The following is a 19,672-nucleotide window of genomic DNA, read 5'->3' as shown; positions in this document are numbered from 1 at the left end:
AGATCTCATTTGAAAATGAAATGTTTTCTTCAGAATGTTCCATGGTTAAAACGAAACCAGTAGTAAAAGTAGTGTTTCATTCCAAATGTTTTCTTTAGGTTCTGAGCAGTGAGGCTTATTTTTTCAATACTAATATTTTGGAAGGATATGTCTTTGAGAAGGCAAGAAAGCAGTTTTTAAAATGCCAAAATCAGTGCCTTATTAGACATTTGATAAGTGGGAGGAATTTACTATTTTTCTGCCATCAATCTGCTTTTTAACTGGGTTGAGGAGGGGGTTTTAGCATCCTGTGTTCACTCAGCAGTTCTGTGCTTTCAAAGCACAAACCACAGAGAATTAATTCAGAACACTTCTAGCCAATATTGATGGGTGGAGCACTTTACTTACCATCCAGAAATTCAAATGTTAAACAGGACTTTGCTCTGAGAAAATGTGATCTGTGGGATTTGATACAAACTTCCATTGCTCCAAAGCATTGAACTGTATAAAAATTGCTGGTTTGTTGTCTGCTTCTTCTTTGAGTGGGGTTGGGAAATAAGTGCATATATCCATGACTGATATGTGCAGAAATAAATGGTTTATGAAGCAGTACAGATATCATATCCAAATTTATAATGATAGTGTGAAATGTGCAGAGCTCTCAGTGTGTTCACCAGTGTTTGTGAGCTTCAGAATTTTGATAATTGAAGGGAACAAACAAAAGAATCCACGAGGATCTGTAAGATGTAAATTCTTTCTAATTATGAAACCTGTTGCTCATAGAATTTTTATTTTGATAGGGGAGTGAGGCATTTTGAGTTTTCAGGGCACAGACAGAAGCAAGCTATGGCTTGAATACCAGACCCTCTTCAAGCAGGTATGACCACTGATTTTCCTGCATTTCAAGCAAAAAGGAAACATGATTATGAATGGGAACTCAAATTTCTGACCAACTTACCCCTTCATAGGGCCCAGTTTTTCTGCTATGTTGAGTCTGGTGTCTAACCCAGCCCGGTTTAAGGTTCTGATACACCAAAAGTATTTGAGGGAATGATTTGGAGATCAATCTCCCACCTCTACATAAAAGCACCAACATTAGATATGAGAGGGAATCTGTGTTGGCTCTGTGTTTAAATATTTCACAGACTTTAAAATTTCTACTGCAGCTATGTCAACTTATTAGCAAAAAGTGCCTTTGGCTTGGCTTTATCTTTTTTTTCAGTTTCTGAGTTGCTGAGGTTGCACTTTGACCTCTAACTACTTCCTAAGCTTTCAGACCAAAATGAGAGTCAGGATTTGAGTCTGTGCTTCTACTCCTTGGTAATATTTGCAGATTAAAAGAGGAGATGAGTGAAAACAGGGAGCCTTCCTAGAAGATTGCCAGTGCCCACTGCTGCCTGTCACAGCAGCAGCAAAGCTCAGCCCACCCTGCTCCAGCCATGTCAAGAGCACTAACACCATTATTCTGCCACAAGAACTGGCTGAAATAACAGCTTTTCTCTGCCTCAATGAAATCACAGTTTTGACACAAGCCCTTAAAAAGTTAGAAATGAGAGGCAGGTGGTGTGAGTGTGCTTATAGAGTATAAGATGATGCTGTTGATTATTTGACCAGGGAAATTCATCCTAGTTTGGTGTAGGGGAAAAAAAAACCCCAAAACATTAAAGTGAAAGAAAGCACAAGTAAGGCTTCCTGGCCTGTTCTTCATCTTTTGGTGAGGTTTGAAGAAAACAGTACTGAAGACCCAGGGCTCACTCTACATGTGAGTGCTTGGAGAGGCCACACTTCCAACACACTCTTCTTAACACTCCTAAGTATTTAATTTTACCTATTTTTTCCTTCCATGGCAGCACACACAGCAAGAGACAAGGAGAAAACCTGCCCTGGTTTCAGTTCATGGTCACTCACAGCACAGAGCTGCTTTTACAGACATCTGGGGCAGCAGATGCTGGAAGAGCAGCAGATCAATGAAAAGCATCAATAGTGTCAGCAGAGCTTTGGACATGAAGCCCATAATTCCAAATATCTATTACCAATCCTGAAGCTTCAGCCAGCTTTACAGCTGTGATGACAGGAGGGTTTTATATTTTTAATATTTTTTAATAGTAACACAAAGCATGAGTCCAAAGCACTGTTCTTTTGGACTCACACTGAAGGTGCATGGTGAGGTAAAGCCAAAATTGTGATGTGTCAATTCAGACTAAAAGGCTCTGCCTGAGTCTTCTGAACCCCAGTGCCTTCCAGGCTCATTTATTGCTTTACTCATGTCCTGAATGCTGGGAGAGGAGGTTTCCATTGCCATCCCCCATGTCCACTGACACAGCTTTGCATGCTGTGTGGGGCTGGAAAAGGTTTTATTCTGATGGAGTTTTCATTGGAATTGGCTTTGTGATTAAGTAGCTATTAAAGGAGAAATACACACCTGCTGCTGTGCAAGTGGAGACATTTCTGACACGCACTCAAAACTGTCCAGTATATTCAGGCTGCTTTACAACAATGTGATTTTGGCATCTTTGCAGCAGTTTTGGACCCTGCCACGTTCAGCCAAGCTTGTGTTACAGCCAGCTCAGAGTGTGACACCTTGTGACACAGGGAATGATTTAGCAGTAACCTGCATATCCTGCTCTGTGATACAGAACAAGTATTGGCTCAATGGGCAATGGCAGCAGGAGGGAGGAGACAGTAGATGAGAAAAAACACTTGTGGGTTTTTTTTTGGTTTCCAGTTGTCTACAGGGATAAAAACACATTTTTTGAGTAAGCATGTAATAAAAATCTGAATTTTTTTTTTTTTTTTTAAAGCATGGAGGCAAGGTCTAAACGGTCAAGTGCTCGTTTATAATTCTGTTTTCTGCTCAGTTTAGGCTCTTTGCTGTTCCTACTGGAATGGCAGGCCCTCCAGCTGAGGCACACAGTGAAATGAGGGAGAAGTGTGCACCACTGGAGCCTTTCTTGTTACCAGCTGGCTCCCTGGAACAGGGGGCTCTTCCCTTCTGCATCCACCTTGTGCTTGGAGAAACAGCATCCCTGCTCCAGGACTGGGATCAGTGGGAGCAGTGGAAGTAGCAAATATAGGTGCCTGGAAACAGAAGGGAAGGAAAATGCCTATCACACTCATTTATTAATCAGTGGTGGGGACCTGTTTGTTCAGTACCCCTCACAAGGACCTGTTTTATCTGGCAATTATGTTAAGTCGATGCAGTTTTGCATAATATACAGCTTAAAAGAAGTTTTCCACTGTAACCAATGCCACGATGAAGTTATCAAATAAGCATTTGATTTGATAAATATTTATCTGCCAGAAGAAAGGAAGGAAAAAGAAAATCAGCTGAAGGAGATTATCAAGCTCCTGAGGGCAGCTGAGCTGCTGCCCTACACCCTGGTGCCCTGCCAGGTGATAGCAGAGCCAGGTAAATGAAATAAAAAGCACGTGCAGGAGTGTTTGCTGTTTTGCTGACAGTGACTTCTCCACAGGTAAGCAATTCCAGTGTGTTTACTTCCAGTTCAAGTCTTTGTTTACATTGAGTACCATTGCTGCTAACTTCCAATGAGGTGACACAAAGCAACAGGTTACAAAAATGCCATCAAACATCCATTCTGACAGCATCCATGTCACAATACACAATGATGTACCGGCATTATACAAAGACCAAAATGAAAATAATTATATATATAGCTAATTATTTTGACTAGAACTGAAATGGACAGCAAAAAAAGAAAAGAGCCCCCCACCCTGCTCCCAAAGGCCCTGCAGGAATCCATACTGACACTTTGGCAGCCTTGTAGCAACAAATTGGAAACCAGCCCTTCACATGCCAAAACCTTGTATTTGTAACATTGTAAATTCCTGGTTCAGGAAAAATAGTTCTGTCTGTTAAAGCACTTTTTGAGGGTTTTTTTTTTTGTTTTGTTTTTGTTTTTTTTTTTTTTTTTTTTTGTTTTTTTTCTTTCCACCCCTCCAACCTGAACCAGCTTCACGTTTTTACTCAGGGTTAATAATTACTAAAAATAATACATGAGTGAGGGGTATAGGCACCATAGACTGCTCAGACAGTTAAATGCTATATATGCTAAGATATCCCAGCTGCCCTGTGATTAGATCCATCTAAGAGAAGAGCCTGATCAGTGGCATTACTGCAAAAAGGTTGGCAAAAAGAGCAATCCCTCTGCTTAATGAGTGGCAGCCCAGTCAGGAACCCACCCCACCCCTTCTCTCAGCTGCCCATTTCAGCATCACAGCTCAGATTTCTGCTGTCAGTCTGTCTGTTCCTCGTGCTCCCCCCAGGCCCCACGTCCATCAGGGCTGTAAGGGAACAGTCAAATCCATCAAATCCATGGACCCAGCAACCCCCCCCCCACCCTCCCAGCCCCCTTTCACAATCTCCAGGTTTCTTCATGTATGTTCATGCCTCGCTATTCTCTAATGAGGTATTATTAGATACTAACAATGCCTGCTCTCCTAGGGACAGACCAGTGACACATGAAGAAAGCTCTCCAGTCAACCATTAAAAAATATTGCACTTACTTTAACCTTAAGCCCAACCTGCACAGGAAAAAAAAATATTATGAAAGAAATTAAACAAAAGTACCAAACAAAACCCCAACACTCTGGAGCAATCTGTCTTATGCACATATAGTGTCTTTTCCTTCATGTTGTTTAGCTGAATTTGGTCCAGTATTTAAAAAAAAGTCCAGAAATTAAAGAGTTCAAAAGACACCGCAGGCTTGTTAAGGCTTTGTCTCCCCAGTGCTTCAGAAAGGTAAAAGTTTCTTTCCCTCATTGTCCATGCACTGCAGAGCAGTGGTCTCTTGTGGCACAACACCTGCCCCTTCAAACCATCAACAGAAAATAAATCAGAAGCAAGGGAAGATGGGTGTGCTTCGTGGTCTCACCTGCAACCAAACAAACAGAATGAAGAAATGAGAGAAGAAAAGGAAATCAGCAGAGTTTTAAGCATTTACTGACCCTCCACTCAGGCTGGTCACCTGTACAGGGTGCTGGGACTCAGACTGGACAGTAACCCTGAACCCAAGGGACAGTGAGGCACACTGGGGCTCCTTCAGGTGTGCATCAAACCCTTTAACCAGGGGATGATGCACACAGGGGTTAAAAAACACACATGGCACACAGCAGGCACGCTGGAGGTGCTGCCCTCAGCACAGCTGCTCAAAAAGCACTTTGTGTCAAAGTCTGCAGCTTCCTGCTCCACCCAAAAGGGACAATTAAGGTTATGGCTGGGTTATTGCTGCCACCTAATGAACCAAAGCTTGGCAGCTTAAAGAGCAGTGGCACACGTCCCCACAGCTTGTCTCCAGGTGCCAACCTCGTGGTCACAGCCACTCGTTTGGCTCAGGCACAGGGGTCAGAGACCCCTGATCCTGGGACCCCTCACCCCTGGGAGAGTGAGACCAACCCTTCACTTATGCTGCAGGTGGTACCACTTTGAGAGCCTGCTGGTTCTGTGATTTTAGATTTAGGAAAACATTGCCCACTGTTTCATGCCAGAGCTTTTTGGGTACCAACTCACCCTCCAGCAGAGCATCCCCAAGCCCCTGCTGGCCTTGGTAACCAGGCAAAATTCTTGTTTGAGAACAGCTGAAGTTCTCCCTGCCTTTAAGCTTCACAAGGCATGTCAGGACAAGTGGCAGGGTTAGATGGCTCGCCAGGAGTTTGGATTCTCTTTTTCTTTACACATGAGTGAGCCCATATATTCTTACAGTGCCATGGAAAGGGTAGGGGGTTATTTATTGTGAGAGGCTGGATTATTTACTGGTTATTTACTGTGAGATGGACTTTCCCCTCACTCTCCTCACAAGTGAACAGGGAAGAGGGATAAGAAAAGCCCCAAACTGGCAGCAGGGATGTGAGGCTGTGGGCAAGGCACAGGGCCAGGCTTGCCTGACTTACCACCTGTGACTCTGAACTAAGATTTGCTGACGTTCTCATATATGACATCACTGATGCAGAACTGCTGCTTCTTCTTTTGCCACATCAGCTGCACACACTGGTGAATAAAAATGTACTGCTCCTAGGAGAAAAGACCAAAGAAAAGGGCATTTTTGGCACCCCAGAAACTGAAAAAACACAACCAGTTTGATGGCTCACAGTAACAGCCTGCACAGCTCCATGTCTCCCAGCTCAGCCCCTCACAATGCACAATCAGCTGCCAAAATAATAGTCCACAATTGCTACAGATAGCAGAAATGAAATCCACCTGACACCATAATCACTTATTAATAACCTGCATGATGACAGAAGAGTTGAATCTGAGTTAAAGTCGGTTTATTTTACATTGCCTAAAAATAAATCAAAGGTATTTGAGTGCTTTATGTGCAACAGGTTGCACCCATGCCTCATATGCACATGAAATATTTTAATGAGGTTCAGGTTCCTCAGTGTTTGACTTCTTGATCAACAAGAAGAAAAGCCCCATTTTGCTCACAGAGCAGCTAATTTGGAGAGCCTGGTTTCAAGTCTGGATATTCCCCATTCTAAACCCCTTTTTGGGCCCAGGCCATTTGTTTTTTTAAACTGCTCATTGAGACACTGCCAAGTTTCCAGCATACCAGACAATGTGAACTCAGGTGAGCTGTCAGTGGTTTCATATTTTGTAAGGAAAATCTGGTTGGTGGCCTCTGTGACTGAGTGGCAGTGTCACTTGGTGACCTCTGAGGCCAGGCTTGGCCACTGCCTGTGGCAGCAGGAGCTCAGTACCTGCCCTTAACATCAGCCCTAGCCATGCAATGAGGTTCTACATGAAGAAAAAATGAAATACTTAAAGGAAAAAAAAAAACCCTACAAAAACCCACATCACCTCTGGAGTGGTAACAGTTGCAGCTGAAATCAATCAACCATCAGGATTTTCTTCCTCTGGTGGAAAGGATCTGCCTTTGGATTAGTACAGTGAATTGTGATGAAAAGTGGCAGTTTGATAGGAATGATCCAGAATGGACTGAAAATTACTTTCTTTTTTCATTTCCAGATCCTAGTTTTTGTCACTGCAGGTTTTCTTCCTCCTCTCCTCGCCCCTCTACAAGTTATTTCTTTGCTCTCAATTCAACAAACTTTGGCAATCAACAATCTAGCCTGAAAACAATGATGGTGGCACTTCCAGCTGCATTTATATTGTGTGTCTAACCAAGGAAGAGTACAACAGGCATGAAATATGAAATATTTCCCTAATTTCCAGGGGAACTGGGAAGGTTCGGATGCATGAAGTCTTCTGCTTTGAAAAATGAGCTTGTGATTTTTTTTTTTTTCCTCCAGTAAATATTGTCTAAAAACAGTCAAAGAACTACTCAGCAGATATCTGGGTAGGGAGAGGGGCAAGGAGGGTGTCTGGCAGACTCACAATCCTTTTGTCTGTTTTGCTCGTTTGAAATTCCATTGTGTGATGAGCTGGATGATACCAACATGATACTTGAACAAGGCTGCCTGATACTGATATCATTTCATGAGCCATTAATCCCCTCAGCAAGCCCAGCTCTTTACAGTGTGGCTTGACAATTTCATATGTTAATCTCTTCTAAGGCATTGTTTGCATATTCATTTCACAGAGGGTGAGAATAACTCATTTCCTCTGGCAGACAGTGAGGGTGCAGATATATCATCAAACCCACCTATGCAGCAGATTAATAATGTGACAATATCACAATGAAAATGAACACTTGATTGTATTGATTGATAGTGATTTTATCAAGTGTTCAGGGTGTTGAATTTGCAGGCAACCCTGATGAGGGGAGAGAATGAGTGAATCTGACCCCATGATCTTAGAAGGCTAATTTATTATTTTATGATATTATATTATATTAAAGAATGCTATATTAAACTATACTAAAGAATACAGAAAGGATACAGACAGAAGGCTTAACAAGAATGATAATGAAAAATCGTGACTCCTTCCAGAGTCTGACACAGCCTGACTGTGATTGGTCATTGAGTTAAAACAATTCACATGAAACCAATCAAACAATGACCAATTGGTAAACAATGTTCAAATACATTCCAAAGCAGCAAAACACAGGAGAAGCAATCAGATCATTATTGTTTTCATTTTTCTCTGAGGCTTCTCAGCTCCCCAGGAGAAGAATCCTGGCAAAGAGAATTTTTCAGAAAATATGACGGTGACATTCAGGGGGAACAACAGCCATGGACATGCTGCAGAGGGGTATGAAATGGGCACAACAATAGTGTCACAGTGCTGGAGTGAACAGACCTTACCTCTGTCTGCACCATGGACATTCTGTAGGACCTCATATCTGACACCAAGCCCAAAATATCCACGAATTCGTGGTCACGGATGTGCTGCAGGAGCCGGTCCAGGGCGATGAACGTTCCCGTCCGCCCCACGCCAGCGCTGCAACACAGACATGCAGCTCATTCACATACAGCAAAACCAGTGGCACTGCAAGAGGCAGGAGTGCTGCAGCTGTGGCTATCAGATGGAACTGATCTGAGGCCAGGCAAGCTGGCTGATCTGATTAAGTGGCACACAACTCATTGGTTGGGCAGAGCGGATGCACTCGCACACGGAACGTGCACACACAGCCTCACCCACCCTCAGCTCCCTGCTCTTCCTGCTGTCACTGCTCCCCTCACTGACTTCATGAGACCTCTGCAACCCCAGGGACTGGAGATCAGGAACAATGGATGCCCAGAGAGAGTGGGGGTCACACATGCAGGACTCAGTTCCACAGCTTCCACACTGCAAAGCTCTTGGCTTGCAAAGTCGCTGAACTATTGCAGTTCATCCTCAAAGGACAAACCCTCAGTGATGCCTTGTGAAGGCTAACCTAGAAGAGAGGCTGGATGAAGTTAAAGCAGGGATTTATTCCAAGGATCTCCTCCATGGATCCACCTTGGGCAGCACCAGAGCCCAGCTGCACCCAAGATGACCCAAAATGGCCCCAAAATGCCCGGCCGGGCACGGGGTCTCTCCCTGGGATCAGCTCTGCTCCATTCCCACCTTGCAGTTCATTGTCCCAGCCCAGCTTTAGCCCAGGCACTCCCACCCTGCTTGTTTTTCTCTCTCCAGCCCACGGGGTTGGTGCTCCTGGCCTGAGATTTGGCTCATTTGTCCTTGGTGCCCAGCTGGAGCAGGAATTGTTTTGTCTCCCTGCTCTGTGCACAGAGCTCACCATCCCCTGGTGTGAACCCAGACCCACACACTAAAGCAGCACAGAACCTGAAAAATATCAAAGCTAAACCTGAGGCATCACGAGAAGAGTCTGCACTCCAGGACTTCTGCCTCAGGAGCATGAGACAGAAATAGCTACCACTCAGCTGAAAATCTGCATTTTCCCCAAAGGGAAGCTTAGCAACTAGAAAAAACACACACTGCCTTCATTTAGAGATTCTCATGCGTGTACAATTCTTTGCACTGTAATTTCATGAGGTGTTGAAGTCAGATTTCACAGAGGTTTTACAGAGTTTCACACAGCATCCCAACACCTTACTTACTAATAAGGGTGTGTACCTTGGCAAAAGCTCTTTCTTTTGTTTTGTCATGCTTTTTCTGAAAAGCCTTGAACGTGTTTGCAGTAATGTTTAACAGCTCACCTCAACACAGTTCAACATAACTGTCACAAAACAGGCCTCTAGTTTGACTTTTGTTGTGTTATTTTCTCAAATAGGATGAATACAATGGAACTTCTGATGTGTTACTTGGACAGATTAACTGTTAAATTAATTCTGTGCCTTCTTTAGTGTAAGAACAATTACTGCAGGAGTCCATCGATACACTAACTCTCTGCCCCTCCAAATAATTTTGTAGCATTTTTATTTTTAATCTACGTAGTTTAGGATGCACAGTATAGTCTAAAATACTACCTGAAAATATCCCTCTTTGCTGCTAGAAGAATCCTCACTGAAAAAAAGAAAATACTACAGCTGATGCCCAGCTCTCTGATACTTGCTTCTGTTCCTCCCCAGAACAATTAAGGGTCTGATTTCATAATATGATATATAAACCTCTCCCCTGGCTTATTGAGCCCTTTTTTTGGCACTGAGACTCACAGAACAATATCCTCTATGAATTTCTCCATGAGGTCACAGGGCAGAGCTGCATAACAGCGTGACACCAGGGAGAGCCACCTTCAGCCAACAGGTGAGCAGAACCCCCAAATCTCTATTTCTCGTGGATTCCCAACCTATTTAACGTCCCACCTTGCTCTTCTGCTATTCCTTGAAGCATTTACCTGCAGTGTATGACCATGGGGCCTTTAGTCTTGGCTGATTTCTGCCTGACCATCTGTACAAACTGCAGGATGCTCTCGGCAGCGTTGGTGGTGGGCACGCCGTGGTCTGGCCAGGCAGTGAAGTTAAAATGCATCACGTCCTGCACCTCATCAGCCTGGTGGGACAAGCAGAACAGCAGCATGTCATCACACTCTGTCACACTCAGGGCTTTTTTGTTATTTTTTGGTTTTCTTTTTTTTTGCCCACATACAGCCTGAAAGACTGAAGGCAGGCAAAAAAAATTAGCAAAGAACAAACAAACCAGTTAATTATAAAGTGGGGGGATACCAGGCCATGATTATCAAAACAACATGAACTTTCTGTTTCTGGGTTTGGGATTTGCTTTTTGCTTTTGTCTCTGCTGTAGTTTCATCTTATTTTGTTTTTATATCAAGAACTGGTGCATTTTTCAACTCTGGGCTTTTTTCCCCTTTTTATTCCATTCCCTCTCCCTTTTCTCATTTCGCCACAGATAAAGAACAACACTGTTGGTAAACAGTCAAACCTGGACTCTCAAGAGATTTTCTTTTCAAGTTTTAAAGAAAAAAACCAAACCAAACTCAACCCAACCCACAACCCCCCCCCCCAAAAAAAAACCCACCAAAAAAAAACCAAAGGGAAGAAAAAACCATTACCAAAGGAAACATTTGGGAAAAAAACTCATTAAAAAAACCTCCACATTTACAATGCTAAAATTTCTATTGGCTTTAGATGAAGTAAGATCCTCAACACAACACATAAGTTCCTGGGTCACTGGTGAATTGCCAGTGCTCAGCTTTTTCCACATCCCCTCCATATCCCTAAACTTTCCTTCATGAGATAGCACTGGCAATGAGCTGATGCAGGAAACAAAGGTGGAAGGAAAGTCTGGGGAGCTTTAATTTGGACATCACATACTCTCATTTTTTGTTTAAATATTTTATAGGTAGACGTGATTATTGCAGAATTGCCCTTTTGAAAAGTATTTTCAATTCTTCCATTGGTATTTTCAAGTTTTGAATAATTTATAGCAAGAAGGTGTGCCTGAGATATAGAAAAGAAGAAATTCACGCATTTGTTGACAGAAATCTCCAGAGCTCTGGCACTACTTTTGTTTCAGCCTTGCGCTTTGCTGAGAAATTCAGAAACAACAAATTTAGGGGAAAGTTTTTGTGATTTCATCATTTGCCTGTGTGAAGAAATGGACAAGAGTTAAAGGAAAGGCTGGACTTCAATCTGTCCCACTCCTCTGGCAGAGGGTTTCACTCACGTAGCTGATTCGGAAGCTGCGATACACCCAGTCCGTGTGCTCCTCCTCGCTCAGCATCTCCACTGTGATATCCCCATAAGCAACAGGATCTTCTGTGAAAGGCCAGTAGTGGTCACATTTCACCTGAAATGGGTGAAATCCAGGCATATTTGTATTTATATAAAGATACACATATGGAAAGAAGCACACGCAAAAGGAGGCAGAACCTCGGGTTTAGCAATGCCTACAGCACTGCTCACTTGCTGCTGCAAAAAGAGGGAATTTATCCTGCAATGACTTCCAGTCTGACTATTCCCATTTAATTGTGGCCATCAGCAATTTATCAGTTTTCAGAAGGGCAGCTTTAGTGCAGTGAAGAATAGACAAAGAGTGCCTTTTGTTATTCTTCCTGATATAATAGGTCTAAACAGAGCAAAACACTGGGAAAGTGAATGTCCATATAAACCCCCCAAATTGTATTCCAAGTATTTTTATTACAGTATCAAGGGAAAATGTAAAGACAGAACTTGTATTTTATAATTATTTAAACTTCAGAGTGCAGAATCACAGAAAGTCTGAGGTTGGAAGGGACCCCTGGAGGTCACCCTGTTCCAGTCCCTCCCCTCTCAGGCAGTGTCACCTAGAGCCACCTCTAGACCATGTCCAGGTGACTTTGGAATAACTCCAAGGATGGAGATTCCACAAGCTCTGGGCAACCTGTCCCAGGGCTCAGTCCCCCTCACAGTAAATAAGTGTTTCCTGACTTCAGAAGGAACTGAATGTGTTTTTTTAATTTGTTCACATCACCTCTTGACCTGTCCCTGGGCAAGTCACCACTAAAGTAGTCCCTCATCTCCCTTCCCTCCCATCAGGTATTTGTACACAGTGACAAAACCCCTGGAGCCTTCTCTTCTCCACGATGAAGAGTCCCAGCTCTCTCAGTCTCCTCATGTAAGAGGAGAGGCTTCATAGCAAGGTCAGGGGAGGTAAAAGGGCAGAAAAAGTCAAAGAAGGTCGGGGTCGTCAAAGAAGTTCAAAGAGGGTGGAGGAAGGTTAGAGAAAGTCAGGGAAAGTCAACATCAAAGGAGATCAAAGCAGGTCAGGGAAGGTCAAGGTTCAAGGGAAGGTCAAGGAAAATCAGGGAAGGTTGAAGAAGGTCAGGGAAAGTCAAAGGATGTTGAAGAACTTCAGGCAAAGTCAAAGCAGGTCAAAGAAGTTCAGAAAAGGTAAGAAGGGGACAAAGAAGGTCAGAGAAAGTTGAAGAAGGTCAAATAAGGTGCAGCAAGTCAGGGAAGGTCCAAGAAGGTCGATAAAGGACAACGTTCAAGAAAGGAACAAGAAAGGCCAGGGAACATCAGGAAATGTCAAAGAAGGTCCTGAAGTGGGAAGGTAGAAGCCATTCCAGGCCTGGTTGTGATGCTGCCTCTTGATCACAAACAGTGCAAAGACATTCACTCAGCATAAAAAAAGCTCTTTTTCAGAGGGGTTTCTTTGACACCACACACAAGATTCTGTTACATACCCGTCTTTTCTCATTGCACTGAGTGAGCATAACAATAATTTGCGATTTTTGCTGGAGAACCATCTTCCAAAAATCATTCCTAGTTTCTGGCAGTGGTCCTTGGGTTGCAATGTATTCCTGGGGTGAATTATAACCCTAAAAGACAAAGAGATAGGTCCTGCTTACTAACATGCTTCAGAACATGTATTTTTCTTTTTTTTTATTTTAGCTTGCCCAAGTTCAATTTGTACTTCTAAAAGTGATTTTTAATATAAAGAAATTTATTTTTTATATTTATTTTGTGATGACAACTTTTGCTAGATTTTGATGCTCCCAAAGCATAAGCAACATAAAATGCAGAAGATGAAGCTGTTACCACATGAATCATTTGCCCAGAGAGAAAAACAGGCAACATTAAAAAAGCAAGTAATAAGAACCCTAAGAGAAAGTTCCAGCTCCTTCCAGATTATGTAATTTTAGGGTTTTTTTAGTTATAGGCACAAAACCAATTCAGATGCACAGTCTGCTCATCCCAAACAGTGCCTGTGGTGATTTTCAGTCCCTGATGTCAATGGAACAGGAATATACACACATGTTTATGTCATGAGACCTTAAATTAATAAAATACTAATTATAATTCTGTTTAAAATAATAAAGATGCTGAGTCAATGCCCTTAACAGATCCTAAGATGCTTCATTTGCATGTATTCCCTTTCCTACACCTATCAACATGATTTTAGTTGCAAAGACTCCTTTCTCCTCTCCAAAACCAAAAGACTGTTATTAGGACTATAATAAAAGACCACAGAATGACCCTTTTGGCATCTGCTATAACCATATTTGCTGAGATTGTATCATCAAAACTGCATTTGGAAAGCAATTTTATATTCCTAGCAAGAGCAAAAAATACATCCAACACACAGCATGGCCCCATGCAAATTGGGCAATTTCTGTGCCACCACTGTATGTGGATCATAAAATTATTTGTGATTTGGGAGCACTTCCACAAATGGCCTCCTCCAGGTATCTCTGCAAACGAGCTCTATCCTAGTTTTTTAAACTACACAGAATTTGCTGCCTGCTCTGCATGGGCTGTGTCTGAGCTAGGTGACAAATCCCTGTCAGCACAGGGATAGATCCCCCCTGGTTTCTGTGCTTGGGGGCAGTGGAGCACTGATTATCAGAACAAGAACAGCATTACCACCACGTGTTTATGCCAGTTTCCACGGTCAGCACTGTGCTAGAAGCAGAACTAAAGAGATGCAAAGCAGAGCTGAACATCTGAGAGAGACTGCTGCTTAGGATCCTGTTATCCACAACCCCCTGTGACAGGAGTTTCCTGGGCTGGGAATCCTGGAAGGTTTCTTTTCCCTGATTTTTGCAGTGTGAGTGCTCAGGTTCATGCTCTGGGCACAGAGCAGCCAAGCACAGACACTTGGCTCAACACTGCACACTCGGGCAATGCCAAAGTGACAGAGAAGTGGCTCCAGTGACTCATCCAAGGGCTCCTCCTTTGCCACAATGCTGGCTCAGCTCCCTCCAGCACAGCCAGGGTCAGCTCAAGCTGCAGCCAGACTGCAAAACTGCTCATTTCTCTGTGAAAGGTCTCTTCCTAAAGGGCTGCACTGGTGCCCTGCCTTCTCTCCATGCAGAGCACCCCAGGGAATTCTTGCTCTCCAGCCCCCACTGAGCCACAGCACACAGGTCCCAGAGGGGCAAATCTTTGTGGCATGGCAGGGATAAGCCTGAGTGACTGCACAAGCTCAGGGGAGAGTGGAGAGAGCTGATGAGCTTTCAGCCAACCCCCAGTGTCAAAATATTTGCCTACAGCTCTGTGTACACTGAAATTATCCAGGAACCGTGGGTGCTGCCCCCAGTAAGTGGCTGCTCTCTGCCAGGTGGAGGGAGGAGCAGGGGAAGCACCAGGGAGGAGGCAGAAAGCAGAAGTTCTCTCCACACACCATCTGGGCTGTGTGCATTTTGTGCATTTGGAGTGTCTGCCTTAGCTCTTTTCTCCCATGTGCAGTAGAAATCATAGAAAAATTCCTCATTTGAACATTTATCTTTCACCTCACTATTTTAAAAGGCCACAGAATGATTTTAACATTTTCTAATCATTTCCCTACCAGTCCAATTGGAGTGTCACAAAGATTCACAGCTACTGCAGCAAAATTTGCCAAAACCTTCCCCCCTCCACCCCTTTTTTTCTTTTTTTTTTTTTCTTTGTGGCTGTTCCCTGTAGGCAAAATATTTGGAAGCTGAAGGAGATGCTGAGAACATGACAGAGCTTCCAGGAAATGCTGTGCTGTTTTTCAAGGGCCCAGCTCTGCCTGGTGTGCAGGAGACTGAGCTCTGTACTCACAGGGATGTAGTTGGCATTAATGTAGTCAGAGCCCTCCTCTTCATTCATTGACACTAAGCGGACACGACTGAAATCATCTGCAAAAGGAAACAGAAATTAGGAAAAAAAGCTCCTCTCAAATATGGCACTCATCTCCAGCTAGGCAAAGTTTAAATTAGTCCTATAGGAATGGCCAAAAATAATCTACTAAAAAATAGAAAATTCTTGTATTGAATTTCTATTTTTCTACTGAACTAAAAGAGCGATTTTTCTTCAGCAAACATGGACACACCATCATTAGTGTTCTGCAAACACCCCCTCCAGGTGCTGTCCCTTTGGGCTCCCTTAGGCTTCATTAAAATCAAAAGAGAAGTACAGTAACACAGCTCAGCAGCATAAAAACCCTTGTGTTTCCCACCTCCAAACTCTTGCCACCATAAACATTCCCAGGAAGCCACATCTATTCAAAACTAACATAAAAACATCCCTTGCCTGGCTCTGTGTAAGAGCAGGATGGTAGAACAGGCTTTTACCAGTCTTAGAAAAATCACCTGATTCCCCAGTTTTCTTACTGGAAGTCTCCTTTCCCTCTCTAGGGATTTCAGCAGGATTTAGTGTGCTGTACTCACATGGCAGGATGTTTGTGTAGCGATTCTTGCAGCGGTTCATGGGGAGATCAGCAGCAAAGTGGGGGATGTCCAGCCCAATCAGTTTTAGCTCCTGAAACAGCAAGGAAAATGCCAAGGTCAGCTTCAAAAACAGTGAGAATAATTCCTTGTGATGGCTTGTGGCAGGTAGCAGAGAGAAAATGTTCATAAATCACTTTATAAATTGACAGCAGGACAGATTGTCCTTTTGTGATGCCTCTGCTGGAGAGCAGTGCTGGGGTTTCTCCTCCTGATGTTGCCAACACACTGCTGCCATCCCAGAGCTGGGACTCAGAATTGCTCCTCTCCACCCACACTCACTGTCAAACCAAAAATCCTGTCAAACCAGGGCCTGGCTAAGTTATTTCTGTGGTGGTCATCTGATCTGCCCCCCTTAAAGAGGCTTCTTGAGATCCTCAAGTGGCTTTCAGTCCTGGGGAAATGCTTGGAAGATCTTTTTGTCATCATCTTCAGTAGTCACATGTAATGCATGGTGTATGAATTTGGGAATTTGCTGTCAGGAAGGGATCATGGAAACACCCTGAGAGTCCTCCCCACTGCTTTCCATCTTAAATCTTTGGGAAACAGCCCCAGGATAGGGATGGGGTTTTAGTTTTATACTACTAAACTGACTTTATATTTTGACTAATTAAGAGACTGCACCTGAACTTGTCTGAGAGAAATCTCCTTGCTCTTATAGAAATGTTTGATGCTACTTCCTGATTTCAGTGCTTCCTCTCAAATTAAGGGCATTAAATAAATAAAATAAAGCCATTAAAATCCCAAATTCAGTTCAGGTTGCCAGCATGCCCTAAACTTCAAGCAAGTGTGTTTTTTTCTGACAGTTCACTCAAATTGAATGTGAGAAGCCACTCCAATCAGCTCAATAAATGCAGAATTAACAAAACCAAGCTCCACTTCCAAATTCTGCAGAGGAGGAAGTGAAGCTGGCTCACCCAGCAACACCACAGCTCAACCAACACAGAGCGCACAGGAGCACGCCATGCAGCCTTTAAACATCTTGAAAATGCTGATCTGAGCGAGTAGCACAGGGCAGAATCCTCAGAGATTTACCTCAAATTGCAGAGAAAATTTATAGTCTGAGTCTTTGGCCATATCCTTGATGTATCCATCAAAATCGTCCAGCTGGACTGGGCTTTAAAAGAAAAATACAGAGAGAAATTAAGTTTAAAAAAATCTGATTTTTGTAGCACCTTTCATTTCTTTCCCCCAGAATACTCTCAAGCCATAAATATCTATTTACAGCTGTTAATGCTAGAGAGAAATAAGGACAAACCTTGTGGTTCAGGGCCACCAAAAGGTGGGTGTATTACATTTTGGGTGCCACTGCCCTGCTTTCTCTGCTGGCTTTGACCACTACACACATTTGTAATTATGAGTCCAACCCTCATCCCAGAGAGATGGTGGCTAAAAAAAGCTGGTCTATAACTACACAAAACCATGGAGTGCTTCAGTAGGTAGGAACTAGCCCTGATTTAATGACTCCCCTCTTTCCACACTTTTTTTTTTTCCTGCCAGGTGAGATCTATTTGTTAGTCAGGCACAGCCCCTGAACATAACACAGAAATAATTAGGCTGATGCTGTGAGAAATGAAACACAGGTGAACAGCTCCCCTCACCTAATTACCATACTCTAATTTACAAGCCACTGGAGCATGCACACAGTAATCTTCTCATTTACTTGGAGGCAATATGCCCAAAGGAACCTGTCTTATCACCACTTAATTACTCCTGTTTACCTGCTAGCATTAATGATCTGATGTTCCAGCAACAGCTGTAATGAGAGCCCCCTGTCAACAGGGAAATATCACTGCAAACAAATGCATCCCAGCTTTCTCACCATTTGCAGTTTTTAACTAAGGATAAGCTCTGTTGAAATCACTAAGTTGGATAATTGGTCTTTTCCCTGCTGACTAATTTTGTATATTTTACTACAATCTGTTGAGCAGAATCGCTTTTGTCCAATTTATGTTTGTTTCCTGCTTTCAGGTTTCTCTCTTAGGATGTGTCTATCAAGAAGATTTCTGTATTTGTAATTGAAATATCACTATGCCATGTACTCCATAATGCCTATTTAGTCCAAGACTTATTCCTTTAAATATCAAAGTTGTTACATACTTGGTCAGCTTTCTCTTCTTCAATCCATTTTTACTCCTAAAAAAAAAAAAAGAAGTTTTTTTAAAAAATAAGTGGTTTTAATTCATATTTATGAATTAAACAGTTCATTAAGCAGTTGTACTATTTTTATTCAGAGACAGCACTGAATTAAAAAATGTGTATTTTTTCATCATACTCAGGAGGAGATTGGTGACAATAATTTATAATAATTTTAAGCTGATAGCAAGATTTCTGTTGAGTCCAGTGGGATGCACATCCCATTCTGTGGCTCTGAGAATGACCTGCCATTGGAAAGGAAAACCTGTGCCCAGAGAAAGCCATGGGTCCCCCATAAATCCTGACCCACTGGCTCTGGGTGGGCTGGGGCTGAGTGCCCAAGGCCTGAGCCTGGCTGAGCTTGGAAAATTGGATGTCAGCACTGGAGAGCACCTGGGAATGAGAAGCATCTGTTGGGTAAAGGGACAAGAACACCACTGGCAAATTCAGGGAAAGGTGAAGGAGAAAAGAAAGGCTGTCTCATAACCTGCTCCTGATGATAAATGAAGACAATGGCAAATATCCTACTGACCTCAACAGGGCTCAAGCTGAAACCTTAGATAATTTAATTGACTTTAAACAGCTGGAGATAATTGTGCCAGTCACGTTGAACAATGATTTATGGCTGATGTAATTCACTAGCCAGAGCTGTGAGCAGGTTTCTGAGTGTGTTAAGCAGTAAAACCCAAAGGATTGGACTAAAGAACTGCTCTACACCAGCTACCACGGGGTGGAATTTTGGAGGGGGGTGTGTGTTCATTTTGTTGTTGCCAAAGAGAAGTTAAGCAACAAAAAGAATAAATAGACAAAGCAAACACCCTGGAATAATTTGGCTGGAGGTCTAAAAACACTGATCTCCTCTGTCCAATCGGCCACAGAGCTCAAATAGATTCTTGCTTGCTCAGAAGGAATTTAGTAGTGTCAGTTTTTAATTCCTGGGCATGAAACAGTGTCTATTATTATTTTCACATTGGAATGATGCTATTTTAAATTTCATGGTGATATGAAAACTATGTCTAGACAATTTGGTTCACAGATTCAATTAGTAAATTAAAGGACAAGACTTTTAAATTCCAAATAATGAAATTATACAGAAAGAAATATTAAAAAGCAGAGTATTTTTATTTTCTTATCTTGTTAAGTTTAGAAACTACATTAAAAAAAAAAATAAAGGGCTACTTTCCAAAATTAAATTTTACAAAATATTCTGTTTCTGGAGCAGCCACAACCTGTAGTAATTTTCTTATTTTGTCAAACTACATTTCCATTTAGATGAAGAACTTTGCCTGCAGAACTAACAAGAGCTATAGCAATACCAGCTTCATATTAATGTGGAGATTAAATATTATAAACCTCTTCAGCCTATCATGTTATCTGTACATTCTTATGTACTGTACACCTAAACCAGTAGTATTTATTTTCCATCCTCAAAGATTTTTTTTTTCCAGTGAAATCTTAATGTTAATTCCACTAAATTATTCAACACACCTCTATCCCCTGTGACTATGGTAAACCTTTTAATGTCAGGCACATAAGAATTAATTTGAAAAGAAAAAAAAAAGCTA

General features: G+C 42.5%; 1 protein-coding gene across 1 annotated transcript in view; it reads right to left on the bottom strand.

The window, feature by feature from the left end:
* Positions 1-3,453: 3,453 nt before the first annotated feature.
* PTPRO (protein tyrosine phosphatase receptor type O) overlaps positions 3,454-19,672 on the bottom strand; it is a 28,878-nt gene continuing 12,659 nt past the window's right edge. The window contains exons 5-14 of the mRNA XM_050986485.1: positions 18,072-18,107; positions 17,007-17,088; positions 15,915-16,005; positions 15,307-15,383; positions 12,966-13,100; positions 11,465-11,587; positions 10,176-10,330; positions 8,200-8,335; positions 5,887-6,007; positions 3,454-4,871 (exon numbers count right to left, since the gene is read on the bottom strand). Of these exons, the coding sequence (XP_050842442.1) occupies positions 5,903-6,007; positions 8,200-8,335; positions 10,176-10,330; positions 11,465-11,587; positions 12,966-13,100; positions 15,307-15,383; positions 15,915-16,005; positions 17,007-17,088; positions 18,072-18,107 (940 nt within the window). The 3' untranslated portion in view covers positions 3,454-4,871; positions 5,887-5,902. The remainder of the gene's footprint in view (positions 4,872-5,886; positions 6,008-8,199; positions 8,336-10,175; positions 10,331-11,464; positions 11,588-12,965; positions 13,101-15,306; positions 15,384-15,914; positions 16,006-17,006; positions 17,089-18,071; positions 18,108-19,672) is intronic.

The sequence above is a fragment of the Serinus canaria genome, chromosome 1A (assembly GCF_022539315.1).
Source record: "Serinus canaria isolate serCan28SL12 chromosome 1A, serCan2020, whole genome shotgun sequence".
NCBI lineage: Eukaryota > Metazoa > Chordata > Aves > Passeriformes > Fringillidae > Serinus > Serinus canaria.
Note: the sequence above shows the minus strand (reverse complement) of the source record. Positions and strands in the feature narration are given on the sequence as shown.